Source organism: Zootoca vivipara, chromosome 5 (genome assembly GCF_965207765.1).
Source record: "Zootoca vivipara chromosome 5, rZooViv2.hap1.1, whole genome shotgun sequence".
Classification (NCBI taxonomy): Eukaryota; Metazoa; Chordata; class Lepidosauria; order Squamata; family Lacertidae; genus Zootoca; species Zootoca vivipara.
In genome coordinates, this window is record NC_142588.1 from 13,381,852 (window position 1) to 13,399,835 (window position 17,984).

Below are 17,984 nucleotides of genomic sequence, written 5' to 3' on the forward strand. Positions count from 1 at the left end.
GCTTCAATAGATCTCATTTCATGTGGTCCAATAGCCCCAATGTGCAATGATGATGGCTCAACACAAATTTATTGACTTCATAGAGTCCATCACTGTGTGTTGTAACCTGAATCAGTACTCTGACTGCACTGCAAAGACCCTACTACTGTACAGTATATGTATTGAGGAATTTATTGGCAACAGTGATGCTGTATATGTGAAAGTAGTGCAGTAATATAAACTTACAAATGACTTTACAGCTATGGCTGCCTTCAGTGGATGTATAACTTTTTATCTCTCTTGCCCCAGCTGTAATACTATCAGACTTGCTGTTTTTGATTAGCAGTTTACTCTTAAGTACACTTATTATGGAATAAGTCTGATTGAACTCAATATAACTTACTTCTGAGTAATTGTGTTTAGATTGCACTGCGGGAGTTATGGAGAGCATTTTTTTTTATTGCTCAGACTTCTAACAGAGTTTAAATTGCCTCAAAACTGAAACTTATTTATAAAATTGATTCTCTTAATTGACTAGAGCAGCAAGGTTCTATAATTAAAGCTGAACTTGTCTTTGGTAGAATTTGCATATTCTGTTAGCTGTGTTGCAGAGGAAGGTGAAATGTCTATCCTTGCTGAATTCAGAGACCTAGTTACCAGCAGAGTTCTTGGCTTCTTTCCATAGTTACTAGTCCATTTGGTTGAGGATTTCAAGTGTGGGTTAATGTAGACTGGCAACATGGTGGAGTGGGTGGCACTGTGGCCTAAACTACTGAGCCCCTTGGGCTTGCCAATTGGAAGGTTGGTGGTTCGACGGGGTGAGCTCACGTTGCTCTGTCCCAGTTCCTGCCAACCTAGCAGTTCAAAAGTGTACCAGTGTGAGTAGATCAACAGGCACAACTGCGGTGGGAAGGTAAACAGCATTTCCGTGGGCTGTGGTACTCGTCACAGTGTCCTATTGCGCCAGAAGTGGCTTAGTCATGCTGGCCACATGACCAGGAAAGCTGTCTGTGGACAATGCCGGCTCCCTCGGCCTGAAAGCGAGATGAGCACCACAACCCTATAATCACCTTGACTGGACTTAACTGTCCAGGGGTCCTTTACCTTACCTTTGCCTTAGACTGACAACATTGTGGACCGTAGTTGAGGTTTTCTACATATGTTTAGGATAACTCAGGGGTTCATTGAAAGGTTATGGAGTTTCTCAATTAGAAGATCAGTAATGGTGGACAAGATTCCCTGAAAGACAGCTTTTTTTAACAACCACTATTTCATCAAAATATCTGGATAGGGGAGAGTTGGGAACAGTTGCCAGGTCTCCTGGGCCTTTCTGTGCCCCACGTAAATTGAGTATGAAATCTTAGAACATTCCCCAGACTCCTCAGCAAGACTCAAGGGTTACTCCAAAGGTAAATTGATGTGGAAAGGGTTCTCAGAAGGTATAGAAAATTGTCATGCTACCGGTAGGTTGATGGGCATGAATAGATTTCGACCTGGAGAATGGAAGAGAAGTTGACATTCAGCATCATTCTTGTTGATGTTGAAAATGTTACTGTAGAAATTATGGTACATGTTCTGATGAGATAAGGAAGAGTGCTTTGCAGTAATGCCTTGTTTACAAGCTGAATCAGAGTGGTAGGCTTTGCCTCTGGAGTCATTGTAGGATCCAAGATCAGTGTTGGTGCCGGCAATGTGAGTCAGTATGCATAAGTATGCAGCCTAGGTTTTACAAATTGCATGAAGGCTGCAAATCTAATGGGACCTGAGAGTAAGTGTGTATAAAACCTAGTGGGATTTCCTTTTGAGAAACCATGATTCTTACCGGTTTCTACTTTTTTCTGACTGAAAGTAGATACTCTTTGCAGACAAGCACACACTATTTTAGCTCAGTAAGTTAGAAGATCTGTCTACTAATGGATTTTCAATTGCTCTTTGATACGAGGTCTGGAGTGTAAATTTAAGGGAGGAATGTATAGCATGCCTGGGCAGCATGCCTGTTCCCGTGCAGCATGCCTTCACAAATTTTAGTTAGTAGCTTCAATATCTTGGCTATGCATGACCTGTATAGGTGGAATTTTAAAAATAATATTTTATACATCTGCATTCTTGTTGAGCATTGGACTTTTGTTTTAAAGAGACTAACTACATCCATCTTTTTAAAATCACTTTAGGCTTTTGTGAAGACTCGGAGATACTTGCATTGCCAAGAAAGAAAAGTCCATCAAATTGCAGAGATGTATTCCATCTGGTATAGCAGAACGATTCCAACTTTTCATGTTGGTTAAGGATTTTAAAGAAACGTTTGCATCATCTCTTTTTTATGATATCCTAAGGATGGATTCTTGAGTTGGTGTTACAGTGCATGAAGAGGTCTGTTCTTCCTGAGTTGAATACTTATTGGAATGCTCACTAATAGGATTAGAGAGGAACTCTATGGGTAACGCCTGCTCTCAAGAAATTACTGGTCAACCATGGTAAAACTTGCCAACCCACTTTACACGGAGTGGATTCTTGCAGCTATACAAAAAGTTAAAAGGCAAAAACAGAGACCATCTGAAGAGAGAATTTGTCATGCTGTGTGCGCATCCCATGGATTAGATAAGAAGACTGTTTCAGAACAGCTGGAGCTAAGTGTCCAAGATGGTTCTATTCTCAAAGTTACCAACAAAGGCCTTGCTTCCTACAAGGACCCAGATAATCCTGGGCGTTTTTCATCTGTTAAACTGGGTGAGCTTTCTAAGCCTGCTAAAGGATCTAGGGGAGCCTGTAATGAGCTTCGGAATGTGGATTGGAATAAACTTCTGCGCAGAGGAATTGAAGGGCTCCAGGAACCAAATGGCTCATCACTCAGAAACATAGAAAAATACCTGAGAAGTCAACATGATCTTGCAGGTATTTTCAACAACCCTGTGTTTCAACGGAGATTACGATTGGGGGCCAAACGCGCTGTAAATAATGGGAGATTATTGAAAGAAGGACCTCAGTATAGGGTGAACTATGGTAGCCTGGAAGGCAAAGGAACATCTAAATACAGTTCTTTTCCAATGTCTCTCCCACCTGTCAGTCTTTTGCCTCATGAAAAAGACCAGGTAAGTGTGTAAAGATTATATCAATGCAGGCATGTTCATTTGGGGGTTTCACAGGAAACATTATTAATATGTTTTGCTTATATTTGAGGAAGTTTCACTTTTATATTACCATATTAGTAAGCTTGATTGCATCATTCAGAGAGGTTTTCCTTAATGTTTATTTTCTTAAATTATTTTTGGGTGGGCAGTAGTTCTATTGGGCTCTGTTGCTCTTCAAGATTTGTGCCAATTGAAGCAAATGTGAAAAGTTTGGAAATCTGAAGAACTGTAGTCTTCTACATGTGTAATCACCCCACCTCATTAAAAATGTGTAGTTTTGTAGATAAACTATGGGTTCTTCAGTGGTTGAAATTTAATTCTTAATTGTGCAGAAATTGCTGCTACTTATGTGATGTCATTGCTGCTTGCACTGAGGGATGTGGTGTGATGGGCAAGGATTTTGAAATTTGTGCGTGTATCTTAAGAAGTGTAAGAGGAAATAACCCTTTTTAGCTTTTGACACCTTGAAGATTCTTCCTATACAGTGGTGCCTCGCTAGACGAATTTAATTCATTCTGTGAGTCAATTCATTTTGCGAAAAATTCGTCTAGCGAATCCCATAGGAATGCATTGAATTATTTTTAAATTCTTTTTTTTGCCCATAGGAACGCATTAATTGAATTTCAATGTATTCCTATGGGTAACCGCAATTCGCTAGACGAATTTTTCACAAAACGAATTCGTCTTGCGAGGCAACCTCCGCTCAGAAAATCTCTTCGTTAAGCAAAAGATTCGTCTTACAGGGCATTCGTCTAGCGAGGCACCACTGCATTCTCATTTCCTGTCTGTTCTAGAGGATCCATTTCTGTTTGTTATGTTACACTTCATTCCAGCTGAGGAATTTAATGGAATACTGAATCCTTTAATGCTGATGGTTTCTCTCTGATATTAAAGTATACATTAGAGGAAAATGTATACTTTACAAAGAAATGCAGTAATGGATTCCCTTTAGGTATCTCCCCATGGTCTCTTCCTACAGTTAATTTCAAGGTATTGTCATCCATTGGATTATGACTCTAGTTCTTGTCAGTCTTTATCACTTTGGGGTAACCCTTAAAATCAGCAGGGCTATTGGACTCATTTATTCTAGTTTGCACTCACTTTTATGAATGGTACTTACATGAAGGTGCTGAGTGGTACCACCAAATTAACTCTCCCGTACCTTTCTGGAGCTGCTATGGTTAGTCCAGAACTGCATGTTTGTTGGGTCTCACTTGTTGCTAACCTTCTGTGGAGATAGATCCAATCTTTTCTGCTTAGGAAGCCACATGGAAGGACGAGCACACATAAAGTTTAAAACAGTATGTAAAAGCTATCTGTGCGCTCGTGATATCATTCCCCTAAGAAAATACATTTGTACTTCAGGGATGAGGAAGTGGATCTAGCTGGTGGACTGGATCCTTTTCTCCCCCACCCCCCCCTCTAGAACAGGCTCAACAGAATCTGTCACAATGTTAGGTGACATGATGACCAGCTGATTATTGGGGCTCACATAGCTCTGTGTGTGACACATTGCAACTCTCACAATTAGTTGATTATCGAGGCCTACCTAGTGTCATGCAAGTCTCTTTAGACCAGCATATTTACCTGCCGGGGAAGTGGGTGGCACTGTGGTCTAAACTACTGAGCCTCTTCGGCTTGCCAATCAGAAGGTTGGCAGTTTGAATCTGCGCGACGGGGTGAGCTCCCGTTGCTCTGTCCCAGGTCCTGTCGAACTAGCAGTTGGAAAGCACGCCAGTGCAAGTAGATAAATAGGTACCGCTGCATCAAGGAACTTAGGGTGAACCTGTGATGGTTCCTTAGCAAGCAGGACTTACTGTCAGTGTCAATTATCTAATGTAATAATGATATCAGGTGATTGACAGGTGCCATCAGCCAAGCAGGGGGTGGGCGGGCTAGGGATCTGGCCGGCCAGATCCAGTTCCCCACTCCTTCCCTAGGATTACAGTGGTACCTTGCAAGACAAAAATAATTTGTTCTGCGGGTCGTGCCATCTTACGAAAATTTTCGTCTTGTGGAATCAATCGGCAGACGGCAAAAAAAAAAAAAAGTGGCCAAAAAAAATCGTCTTGCAAGACGCGTCTTGTGAGGCAACAAAGAATTGCTAGAAGCTTTCATCTAGCAAGTTTTTCGTTGCGCGAGGCATTCGTCTTGCGAGGTACCACTGTACCTCTGCCTCACTAGATGATTGTGCTCTACGGGTTTGGCAGGGATACTTGGTGGACCGTAGCCAGGAACCAAAGAATAGCGTAACTAGTTTATACCCAGACAGTCTTTGAACTTATTGACCAAAAGCTCCCTCTACCACAAATGGCACCTTGCTTTACAAAACAATTTATGATAAGGTGGAATGTGGCATGAGCTTAAATCCAAGCCAATCTTTTATAAAGCCAAGTTAGAAAAGCTATTATAAAAACAAATTTCACTGTTTAATATTGAAGCACAATATGGTAAAAACATGATCATTTCACACACTTTCTATGTATTGTTATACTTGGCAAGGAAACACATTTTCACTGAAAATCCACAATATGTGTCTTGTAGTACTGTGAGGCTTCTTTCTTCAACTGTTAAGTTATATTCTTCTCAGTTCATTTAATACAAGAGCGGGTAATGGAGGACCACTTGCAATTTTGGTTGGACCGTGTGATTCCTGCTGGTTGCTGGGATTTTTGCAAATAATGTTGGATTCAGGAGTTTTAAAATACAAATTTGCCTATGGTGTATTTTAGTGGTAGTCTGTGTATTGTAGTTTTGCACTTCCATTAGTTCACCTCCCCCCCCCCCATGTTTATGTATATACACGTCAGTTTCTTTTCTTTTTTAAAAAAGCAATATTATGCTCAGGGTGTCCACATGTAAATATTGTTCAGAGAGGGTACAGTTTAAAATCAGAGGAAGTGGTTGTAACAATAATGGGAAGTACTATGTTCCCTTGAGCAGTTATGATGACACTGACTCCCATGTCAGAATGTAAAATGTATGTGGAAATTCTTGAAGCCCCAAGGAAGAAATGATATATCCCATACCTACTTTCTTTCCACACCTTAGCTATACTGCTTTAAGAGCATGTAGAATTTAGCTAGCAAATGAAATAGTGTGGTTTGGCATATTTACACAGCTTGCACTTATATGTTTTACACATGTGTTATGGCTTAAAGCCAACTTTTGCAGCTGCCAAAGCACAGCATATAATTTTATATATTAAAGGATGGTATGGACTTAAGTGAATATCGCTTTGCACACATTCCAATTTTATTGTGTAATTTTTCCATGTTATCTCAAAAGCACTTCATAAAGCCATGAACTTTTTTTATCTTACAGTAAATGATCATTCTTCTTTCTAGATTTCATAGAATCACAGAATTGGAAGGGGTCCCGGGGGTCATCTAGTCCAACTGCCTGTGGTAGGGACCCTGCCAATGTAGGAATCTCAGCTAGATCATACATGATAGATGACCATCTAACCCCTGCTTTAAAACCTTCAAGGGAGGAAAGCCCCCTACCTCTTGTGTAAGTCTGTTCCACTGTTGAACAGCTCTTACTGTCAGAAAATTCTAACTGATGTTTAATCAGAATCTCCTTTCTTGTAACTTCATTACTTCAGGTCCTAGCCTCCAGAGCAGGAGAAAACAAATTTGCTCCATCCTGTAACAGCCCTATTTGGAGTTGGCCATGGGCGCACCCAGGATCAAAACTAGGGGGGGTATGCCACCTGATTGGCTAGCTGGCGATGACATAGCCGGGATCCCCCCAGGAGGCGAGGTCAACGTCCACGCCCCCCAGAGGGGAGGGGGCCGTTTCCAGCCGTTGCCGAGGCGGCACACGGAGCCACCCGCACTTGCGCTTCTGCCTCGCCCGCTCCTTTACCGGCAGCGGTGACTAAAACGAGGCAGCAGCAGTGAAGCTGCCTCCATCGAGGGAAACCTGGACCTGGGCTAACTTCAGCCCACACTCCTTCAAGTCACAGCGAGCACAGCACAGAAAGTGCTGCCCCACAATGCTCCGCGGCACCTCATGAAGTGCCGCGGAGCATTGTGGGGCAGCACTTTCTGTGCTGTGCTCGCTGTGACTTGAAGGAGTGTGAGCTGAAGTTAGCCCAGGTCCAGGTTTCCCTCGACGGAGGCAGCTTTGCTGCCGCTGCTGCCGTTTCGCTTCAGCCAAGCAGGCCGAGGTGGAGCATAGCTGGCAGCGTCCCTGCCTGTCGTGCCGTGCTCTCCAGCTGCCCACTGTGCCTGGCCCTGCCTGGCAGGGCGCCGGACCATGGCGGCTGGTATAGTTAAGACGGCCCTGCCCGCTGCGGCAAGATCGTGTACCTGACCAAGAAGGTGAACTGCCTTGACAACAGCACGCCCCACGAGCTGTTTTATACCATTTCCCCCCTTTTTTGCTTCTAGGGGGGCAGCTGCCCCCCTGCCCCACGCTGGGTACGCCCATGGAGTTGGCTATTCTATCTCTTCTCACTGTATTTAGGTTCTGTCAGTCAACTAGCTACAAATCCAGCTAACAGTTATCCGATCCACATTTTACCAGCTTCTCTATAAGAATATCATGGGGGGCTTAATCAAAAGCCTTATTGAAATCAAGATATACTACATCCACAGCATTCCCCTGACCCACCAAGTTTGTAACTCTTATCAAAAATAGAAATGAGTTTTGTCTGGCATGACTTACTACCTGTGACCAAAACGTAACCTTTCCCAATACAACTTCATGGCTTTAAAAAAAGAAGTAAAGCTATCATTTAGGGCCATACTGCATGTTGAGCTTTCAAATTTATTTTTATGAAAGTAGCTGCAGCTGGAGTTGATCAGGGCTTTTGTAGCATCCCTGAAACAAATCCCAGCCCCAGAAGTTATTAACCATGAAGGTGAAGACTTCAAACAAGTTTTAAAAACTTAAACCCTGCAAGTTTTTCATTCTGTGCCAAACAGCAGATATTATATTGGGGGTGGGGGGTGGGGAATCTTGTCCACAGCTTTACCATCCTCTCTTTAACACTGTGATCCAAATTCTGATCTCTGGTGCAGCAGCTTTTATAAACTATAAGGACAGGTAATTTGGACCATAGACAATGAAATACGGCTGTCTAACCTTATTTAACTTCTGGTTCATGGTTGTCATGATTGAATGACATTTATATTTAACCTGTGGTAAGTTGGTATTTGTTTAGAGTACATACTGGAATTCTGACTGTCTTACTTCCATCAGATTTCAATAGCAAGAGCATTTTTAGAGCTAATAATACAAAGATAGACGTAACCCAATTATTTTTACTTGAAAAATACTGGAGGAGGAAACATTTTTGAAAGGTTTTGAAATATTTTTGAAATGTTTCAGATAATAAAATTAAAGAAAAATGGTAAGAGGTGGGAGCTTCTCCTTATGTTTTATGTTAAGCTGACTTACAATATTTAAATAAATCATTGTATTCATGACTAATTTTTAAAGAGAATTTTGCCTAGGGAATTCTTATGTTGTTAAGGTCATTGTGTACAAAGGGTAGGTGATACAGCTATAATGTTTCCATTGTCTCTTTTTAAGTATAAAAGTTTGCTCTGTGTAGATTTCAGCAGTGAGGCTGGGCATCTGTTCAGCAAACAGGAGTAATCAAAGCTGCTTACCAAGTCATTGGCTAAGGATGCTTCTTAAAATTTCTGCAGAGTTCAGCCTTTTAAAAAAGCTGTTGCTAAGAGACAAATGTATGCTGACATGAGGGCATGTCAGCATGCTTCCAATTGTTTTAGAAGCAGTTAGGCCTGTCGCTTTGCAGATGGTAGAAACTCCCTTCATAGTGGGTGGATGTGTGCTGATTATCTCATTGAATTAAGGTAACCTTTTGTCATTCATTGAGGTCCTCAGCTCAGGCACTGAACAGCTGCTCTAGGGTCTCTCACCCAACATCCCCCCCCTTTTGTATGCAATGATTATGCCAAAGAGTGTCCAGGCTGGTGCCAGGTATTCAGCCTTGCACAAAATAAAACTCATTTTAACACTACTGTGCATGATTAGTAAAAATGATTTGCAGGGTCCTATATTTGGCTGAATGATAGATAGCTCTTCTCCAAAAGAATTTGAAAGTGAAGTATGCTGAATGTCTTTATCCAAAGTAATTGTTTTTAATAGAAAGATGGAAGGCTGACATTTCCCTTATTTGTGTGGCTTTATGCTGCTAAAGTTCTCTGATTTTGCAATTTATTGGTTCCAGCTGGACTGTCTATTTTTCTGTATATATTTGACTCATATACTACTACTATACAGTATTTAGAACTAACTCTGCAAGAAAATGAAGAAGTCAATACTAGTGTGTTATGTATTCTTGTATGGTATGTATTCTTGTATAGATTTCAACTTACTGAGGTCTGGAAGAACCACACTTTAGTCTTATGAGTGCTGAACATTAAAATAACATTTCCAACTTCTGTATTGTTTATGAAGCCTGTATATTCCGGACTTATGGAAATCCAACCTGTCAGGTTTTGTAATAAACCTGGCATGCCTGAAAAGAAAGCCTTCATAGTTATGGAGTTATATGTATTCAGATGGTGTAAAAACATAAACCCGGGCCAGTGTGGGGTACAGGAACTTACAAATGGATGTGCTTCCTAAAAGCCCCCATCAACTTTCAGATTGACTGTAAAATTTATTTGGTGACTTGCTGCTTCTTTCCTTTCAAGTGAAACTGCGCAAATGTGTCTTTTATCACACACTAAGTTTTTGTTTTTTAAAGGACTAGGTAAAGATGCTTCATAGCCACATCCAAGTACTGTACTGATTTCCCATCCATTACACATGAGTGCATTTATTCAGTGTATGTCCTCATTTGTTTTTTGGAGCCTACTAGGGCTAAGGGTGTGACAGATTGCCACCTAAACAGACTTGTGGACCTTTACCTTGTAAAATTATAATTTTAAACACACACACCCCACCAAAGTACCTTGAAGCGGAATAATCAAGGGCAGACAGAGCTTGTCAGCAATTTTAGTTGCCAGTCCCACTCCCCTGGTACTTTAGCCAGCTGTCCACAAATCTGTTGGCATGAGCCATCAATACTTCTAGGAACGGGGCAGCAGATGTCTTGCGCTAGGCAAAAAGATGCCAGGACTGGCTGAATCAAGTCTGGGTATGCAATAAGCATTCACTCCTCTCCTCTCCCCTCCCCCCACCCCACCCCACCAAATACTGGAGAGTTGGCTGTGCCAGAAATGTATGTGAGAGTGAGAACACAGTGTCTTAAAAGCTCCTTTAATTGTTTGCCAAGCCTCTCCCCCCTCCCAAAGATTAGAGAATAATAGTGTCTGCTCTGCAGGACTTTGCAGAAGTTTGGGCCAACACATTGCAATTGGGACTTATTGGCAGTCATGAGAGCTTGCATGTGCTTGCCTGTGCTGGTTGCAAATTCTGTGGAGTCTTTACAAAGAGGATGAACTGGCACTTTGTTGTATTCTGACTCTCTGTGCCATATAACAGAGGTGGGGAATCTTTGGTCCTCCAGATATTGCTGAACTAGAACTTGCATAATCTCTGGCTATTAGCCATGATTGCTATAGCTGTTGGGAGCAACATCTGGAGAGCCAAATGTGCTCCACCGCTGCCCTGCCATACAGGTGACAGGTTCCTGATGCAAAACGTTGGAGATCAGATTAAACATATCCTGGAAATTAGAAGATTTAAGTATTCCCTCTCAGCTCCGTCAAATTGTTCTTTATGTGCTTTAAAAAAAGATCTATGTTTGGACTTTGCTGTCAGTATGTATACTTGAAGCACTGATATTAGTGTTTTGTGGTACAAACATTCTGCAGGAATCAGGGTGGGTTGATTTAAAACAAGGCAGTATAAATCCTGAGCAGGCATGCATTCAAATTAAAACATATTGGGTTGGATCCAGACATAGTCATACTCAGACTTGTTCAGATGAAGGGTCTTGAGTTAGTACCACTGATTTAATTGGACCTACGTGTGTGTCTGGATCCAACCCATTGATTTGTAATCTAAATGTATATTTCAGAACCTTTAATCTTGCAGCTCTCATGCCTTTTGTACTGTATGCCTTGCTCACAGACAAGGCATGCATACATGTAAAGATACTAAGACAGCTTACTGCTTAAAGTCTTAAGATTCCATTCCATGTGCACCTTTAATTAATCTCCTTGGGGAGACCCGTTCTTGTGTTCCCACCCTACAGACCTCTCATGGAGGAGGCACACAACAAAAGGCCTCAGGTGATTAGAAACAAGCCCCACTGAATAAAATGGAAGTTACTACTGAGGAAACTTGCATAAGGTTGGGCTGTAAAAAGTGTCACGCACTGTCCATAAATGTTTGTTAATTTTTTTTTCTTGCTCCAAAATTGCTTTGGGACTTTTAAGTGGGAAATAATATACAAATAAAATACAAATTTAAGTGGGAAATAATATACAAATTTAATAAACCTTAAACCTTCTTCATGAGATGAAAGTCAGTGTGTGCTATCTTTCGTCAATTGCAGGGGCTCAGGAGTTTGGCATAAACTAGGAGTAAAAAAAATCCTTCACATGGGCTCAGTGGGTGATCCTTGTGAAATGGAGGACATTACCTGGATTGCCTGTCATGGTTTGATCGCCGCTGGCCCCAGCATTAAGCTCTAAAGTATGGACATCAACTGTTGTACAATGCATGCTTTCCCCACAGCTTTTTCTATATAAAGAAAAGCAGCTTTTTTTAAAATAAGGAAACAATTTCAGTTTTAGTAAATTGGTATATTCAGAATTATTTTGAAACCATGTTAGTTTTATGGGAAGGTATTTATAACTGAAATATGCATTTGCTTTTACTTTTTTTAAAAACGCAATTGTTTTTTATCCACCCTGATAGGAACACTTCCTTCTCATAGAGATACTTGGAATGCAAGTAATTTGCAGAAAGGAAATTTCATGGAAAGTAGCAAATTTGATTGATTTGGATATCAGTGGCTGTAGGGACTTCAGCTCAGTGGTGATTCAGCTGATTCAGCTCTTGGCATTTCCAATGAAAGGTAGCAGGGTTAGGAAAAATATCTGAGGCCCCAGAGAGTCACTTTCAGAGAAGAAAGCAAGTCTAGCACAGGACTGTCTATCTGAAACAATGGAGAAGGCAGTTTAATATCTTCATATGAACACTTCCACCAATGAACTCTTCCTGCCTTTTAACAATTATCAAAGCAGCTTTAAAAAAAATCCTCATCTTTAGGAAGTGCTGGAAGGGGATTTCTTCCTATTTCTTAAGTTAACTAGTAAAGAGAATATCATAATCTTTAACAGTACAGTGGTGTGGATTGATGTACTTTTCATCCTACGGTAGTTGGCAGGGATATTGTTGCTCTTGGCAAAAAACTTTTAGCTAATGACTGCCCTTCTGTTCTCTGTCCAACAAGGATACAGATTTTTATGTATAAAATCCAAGATACTGTAGATTATATATTTATTGTTTATTATAATTTACCTTCCATGCATATATATCTCAAGGGTGGTGTGTGCAATATAATAAAAATAAAAAATGTTAAAAACAGCACAAAAATAACAAGTTGGATTTAAAAACAATTCAAAATACACACCCATGGCAGAGACATATTTATCCAGTTAAGAAAGCTTGTAGGGGGAAAATGTATTCAGTTTTTCCGAGAAAGTGCAGATATTGGGCGCCTTTCGTAAATTGACAGGAATACTGTTCCAGAGAACAAGGGCAGTCACACCGAAAGCCCTGCTCTAAGTTACCATAGAGTAGGTTTCTTATGTGGGATGTGGGTGGCACTGTGGTCTAAACCACTGAGCCTAGGGCTTCCCGATTGGAAGGTCGGCAGTTTGAATCCCCGCGACGGGGTGAGCTCCCGTTGCTCGGTACCAGCTCCTGCCCACCTAGCAGTTTGAAAGCATGTCAAAGTGCAAGTAGATAAACAGGTACCCCTCCAGCGGGATGGTAAACAGCGTTTCCGTGTGCTGCTCTGGTTTGCCAGAAGCAGCTTAGTCATGCTGACCACATGACCCGGAAGCTGTCTGCGTACAAACACCGGCTCCCTCGGCCTGTAGAGCGAGATGAGTGCCGCAACCCCAGAGTCATCTGCGACTGGACCAAACGGTCAGGGGTACCTTTACCTTTGCCTTTAGGTTTCTTACTATCTTTGAAACGCGAAGTAGAAAGTCTTATTCAGACTGCAGTGAGCTACTGACTTAAATGAAGGATAAGAAGGTATTTCAAGTAACCTGGTCTTGAGCTGTACAGGGCCTTATTTCAAACCCTGAATTTGGCCTGGTAGCAGATTGGCAGCCAGTTCAAATCCCACAAGCAAGGAGTTAGACGCTGGTGGTTGTTTGATCCCACAAGCAGTGAAACTGCTGCATTCTGCTTCAGCTGCATTCTCTGAACCAAATTCAACAGTAACCTCAAATAGAGCACGTTTTGCAGTAAGGTTGAGGTTACAAGTGCATGGCCAATTGCTGTTAAACTTTCCTGATCCAGGAATGGTGATAGCTGTCTTAGTAGCCCAAGCTGGTAAAACGTACTCCTAGCAACTGAGAACACTTAAACTTCCAGTGACACCCACAAGAACCTCCATACAATGCACCTGCTCCTTCAGAGAGAGTTGAACACAGCTTCATGGTTGTTGTTTTTCTCCTCAGCCCCTCTGCTTTCTTTTCTATCTAGTCCAGGCATCCCCAAACTGCGGCCCTCCAGATGTTCTGGCCTACAACTCCCATGATCCCCAGCTAACAGGACCAGTGGTCGGGGAAGATGGGAATTGTAGTCCAAAACATCTGGAGGGCCGAAGTTTGGGGATGCCTAATCTAGTGTGATGGGAAAGGTCTGGAAAACTTAAAAGCATCTTTACTATTTTGTGACATTTTGTTTTCCCTAAATCTATTGTCCCGTGAAGGATATTGGAACCTTTCTTATAGGTTAACACGTCTAACAACTTTAAAATAAAATAAACTTTTAAAACCCTGTATAAGTTGGTTTCGGCAATTACTTGTCACTTGCGACATGCAAGATTGGTAAGTGTGTTCCTATAGACTACAATCACAGGGACTAAATATATTAATTCATGGTACTTTAAGGTAAATGAATCTCATGCTGCTCTTTAGCCTAATCTATTACTGTAAAAACTGTACCACTCAATGTGATTCTCTAAGTAATTCTGTTGCTTAAATCCAATTACTGTACAGTGCTTTTGAAATCAAGTTTATGTTGGCCGCAGGGCAAAGCATTTTGAGCCTTGTCAGGGCTCACTTAGACTCACTAGTGTACATTATGTAGATTGTTTTAAGAGTGATTACTGTGATTCTAGAGCACTTGGTATACTGTATTTATTTTAAAGAATAATGAAACGAAATAGATTGCTTTGAAAGGCAATAACATTCTCTCATAAGAAAATGGGAGTGTATTTCATTACTCTCTGAAGTCACAGGAATTCTTTGCAAAGATTTTGTGAAACTAATTTTCTATACTGTACCTGGAAGAAAGTGAAGGGCAGGGTCCTTGAGAGGAACAATGGGGGTTTATGTATGTGTTTCAACCTCCCTCCAGAATTTCCCCTTTTTCCAGTGGAAAGTGAGAGAACCTTTTACGAAACACTTCCTCTTTTAGGTGAATTAAAATGATTTAAGGCAATGTTTTAAAATACTGTTTTCAGTTTCTAGTATCTATGTTACCCAATCTACTATATTGAGAGCAGTCGTACCTTGGATCCCAAATGCCCTGGAACTTGGACATTTTTACTCCCGAACTCCGCAAATCCGGAAGTGATTGTTCTGGTTTGTGAACGTTCTTTTGGAACTCGAACGTCTTACGGGGTTTCCGCAGCTTCTGATTGGCTGCAGGAGTTTTCAAACATTTTGGAAGTCGAGCGGACTTAAGGGAATCCGTTCAACTTCCAAGGTACAACTGTAATTGCAATTCCTATAGATATGCAGCTCTCAAATCCCACCTTCTCCAAATTTCTGCATCCTGTGAAAGAAACTGAATTGTATGCTTGCCATGCATATAACTAAACTTCATCTGCTGTATCACCTCCTGGTGTCCATTTATTGCACAATAAAAACTTAAATATGAGGTTAATCAAAAAATATATGTCATCATAACAGATATTTTTAACAGCAAGGGTTATAAAATAGTTGTGTCTTACTAGACCTATATCACACAATGAAAGAGTTTTCAACATTAAAACTCTGAAATTAATATCAGCAACTTGCCATTTTATGTTCCCCCAACAAGACATTTCTAATCAAAACATGCTTCTTTCTTTCAAGTCCTTTGTTACAGTAACAATACTAACACAATCAGAACCTATGCCAGGCATAACTGTTGTAAAGAACATTGAGAGAGATCATATACTATCATGCAAACAATTACCATTTTGAAAAGCAAATTTTGAAACAAAATATACAAGGCATACTTTAACTTGCAGTTTTTTTTTAGTACCAAGGACTATTTTGCCAATTAATGTATTAGTTTTGTGTTTACCTTTGGAGTGAACTAAAATGTTTCATTATGGTCTGTGCCTCAAAGATCTTGAATGTATGCGTCGCTTCTCTGATCATCATGAAGCTGAAGCTTGTTGTTTTAAGCTAGTAAGGGCAGTAAGGATTCCTCTTGCAAGGTCATGTAACAGCTATTCTTCTTGCAAAATGTAGGTTGTGCTTGGATGGGCTGAGGAAATTCTAGTACTTGGGCTAATCTGATATTGGCTCTGAGGCAATTAAATAATACCTAGCATAATTGTGCAGGAAAATTTGCAATAAAGGATCTGCACTGACTGCCAATTTGCTACTGGGCAAAGATTCAAGGTTTTATTGTTAATATATAAAGCCCTAAACAACTTAGGACCTGGTTATTTGACAGACCACTTTATCTCATACAGCTGTATTTGTTCACATTCCCTTCTAATACATACCATGGACCAACACTTGTTTCTGACCCATTTTTATTTAGACAATCCTTCAGTGAGTAATGATTCTGCTTTTTAATTTTTAATTTTGTAAGTCCTTCAGATTTGTGGATTTTATTGCTGTCATTTTATCATTTATTTTGTGTTTTATACACTTTGCGGATCTTTTATATGCTGTATAGACCTTTTGTCTATAAATTATTGTAGATAAATAAATTACAAGTGCAGTTGCATGTTGGGTATTTTTCCTATCAGGCGTATCCTCCATGAAATCCACATTGCTGATTGCAAATAAGAGATAGCTCTCCTTTACAACATTTGTAGGCACATATATACCTTGGTAATACCACACATAATGGGCCTCAACTATTTGTGTTTCATATTGATGATCACATTTATATTAGATTGTACCCATGGGGTAGCTCAACAACTTCCCTTTTCCTTGGTACAGTGGTACCTCGACTTATGAAGACGATCCGTTCCACGGCCGTCTTCGTAAGTCGAAGTCTTTGGTTGTTGAAGCGCTATTTCGCGCTTCTGTGCGTGCGTTGACTGTGCGTGCCGTTTTGCGCAGGCACAGAAGTGGTGCTTCGACAACCGAAGACTTTGACTTACGAAGACAGCCGTGGAACGGATCGTCTTCATAAGTCGAGGTACCACTGTAGTTTGGTGAACTGACAATCCTACAGCTCCCTGCTGCAGCAAGACACATGTAGACTGCAGATTTTTGGCAATTTCATGCTTGAACATCATGGCAATATGCCATTGTGATATGCTCATGGCTGCTTACTTCATTTCTTTCCAATAACATGCCTTCCACCCCACCACAAACAAGCCATCTAAAGATTTGAACACTCAAATCTTTGCTTTAGTAATAGATTTCCAAAGGACACACACTGTATCAAACAAACACGTCATATACACTTCTGATATCTTTGTCTCTCAGGGGTTTATGCTCACATGTTGTTTTTCTTGCCAAAGTTTGATCAAGGCCTCAGTTGAGGCACTGTTTATAAAGAAACACTGTAAAAGCATGGATTTCCCACCCAGTGTTTTGCATTGAGCATCTTTACAACTGTTAATATTGATTCAAATGTAGTGAAGCATTCCACTGGCTCAGTGACATTTCCAATGCTTCTCTTCTCCCAATCTTTTCTGGAGGATCCCTCAACCCCTTGGAGCAGATTTTGAGAGCTTGCAAGGCTGCAGGAGGAAATTTCATTCTTCTAGCACAAGTCTCCAGAGCATACCGTTATGGTTCATTTGAGTCATAAATCAAGGAGATGTTGCCAATATTCTGGACAAGGTGACCATTTTGAATGCCCTCCCTTCTGCTGTCCATAGCACTTGTGGGTATAGCAGTGTATGGATTCTGAACAACTGGGTGGCGGGGGGAAGCAGCTTCAAGAAAAAAGTGCTTTAATATTATACCACAAATTTCCCACAGAACCCACAGATATAGCCTACTGCTCAACTGCTTCCAGTGCCAGGCAATTTGTGGGGGGTAGTGGCAAAAAGAAAAGAAATAAATTTTTTCCCAAAGACTGTGGGGGCACGGTAGGCAATTTCCCAGTTTTTTAAAGAGATTTTCTGTCTTCCCTTCCCTTAACCTTAAGAGGTGGGTGAGGCTTTTTTTATTTCTTTCCTCCCTCCCCCCTTTTAAAAAGCATGGTGGTCCTCTATATTTCCAGCTGCCCTCTGGTACTGCTTGAATGGGAGTTGCAATCCAAAATATCTTGAGGGCACCAGGTTGGGAAGGGCTGTTATCGCTCTGTCCCTACCCCAGCAAAGTTTATATTACAAGCCACTTAGGGACAGAAGCACTGTACAAATAAAAACATGACTTTTAAGGCAGTGCATACCGAATTCAGATCACTTTTCTTCTTTCCATTGTTGTGGCATGGAACTTCATTTAAAATGCCTGGTGTTTTAAATATATGGTCCTAAGACCAATTAAAAACTGCCTTGCAGATGAAAAC

General features: G+C 40.9%; 1 protein-coding gene across 29 annotated transcripts in view; it reads left to right on the forward strand.

Annotated features, from left to right (window-relative positions):
* KAT6B (lysine acetyltransferase 6B) overlaps window positions 1-17,984 on the forward strand; it is an 80,145-nt gene that overhangs the window by 6,975 nt on the left and 55,186 nt on the right. For 26 of the 29 annotated variants that reach the window (XM_035137469.3, XM_088670096.1, XM_088670087.1 and 23 more), the window contains one exon: window positions 2,151-3,068. In XM_035137469.3, the coding sequence (XP_034993360.3) occupies window positions 2,451-3,068 (618 nt within the window). In that variant the 5' untranslated portion in view covers window positions 2,151-2,450. The remainder of the gene's footprint in view (window positions 1-2,150; window positions 3,069-17,984) is intronic. The other 3 variants (XM_035137478.3, XM_088670104.1, XM_088670092.1) reach the window with 1 other exon arrangement.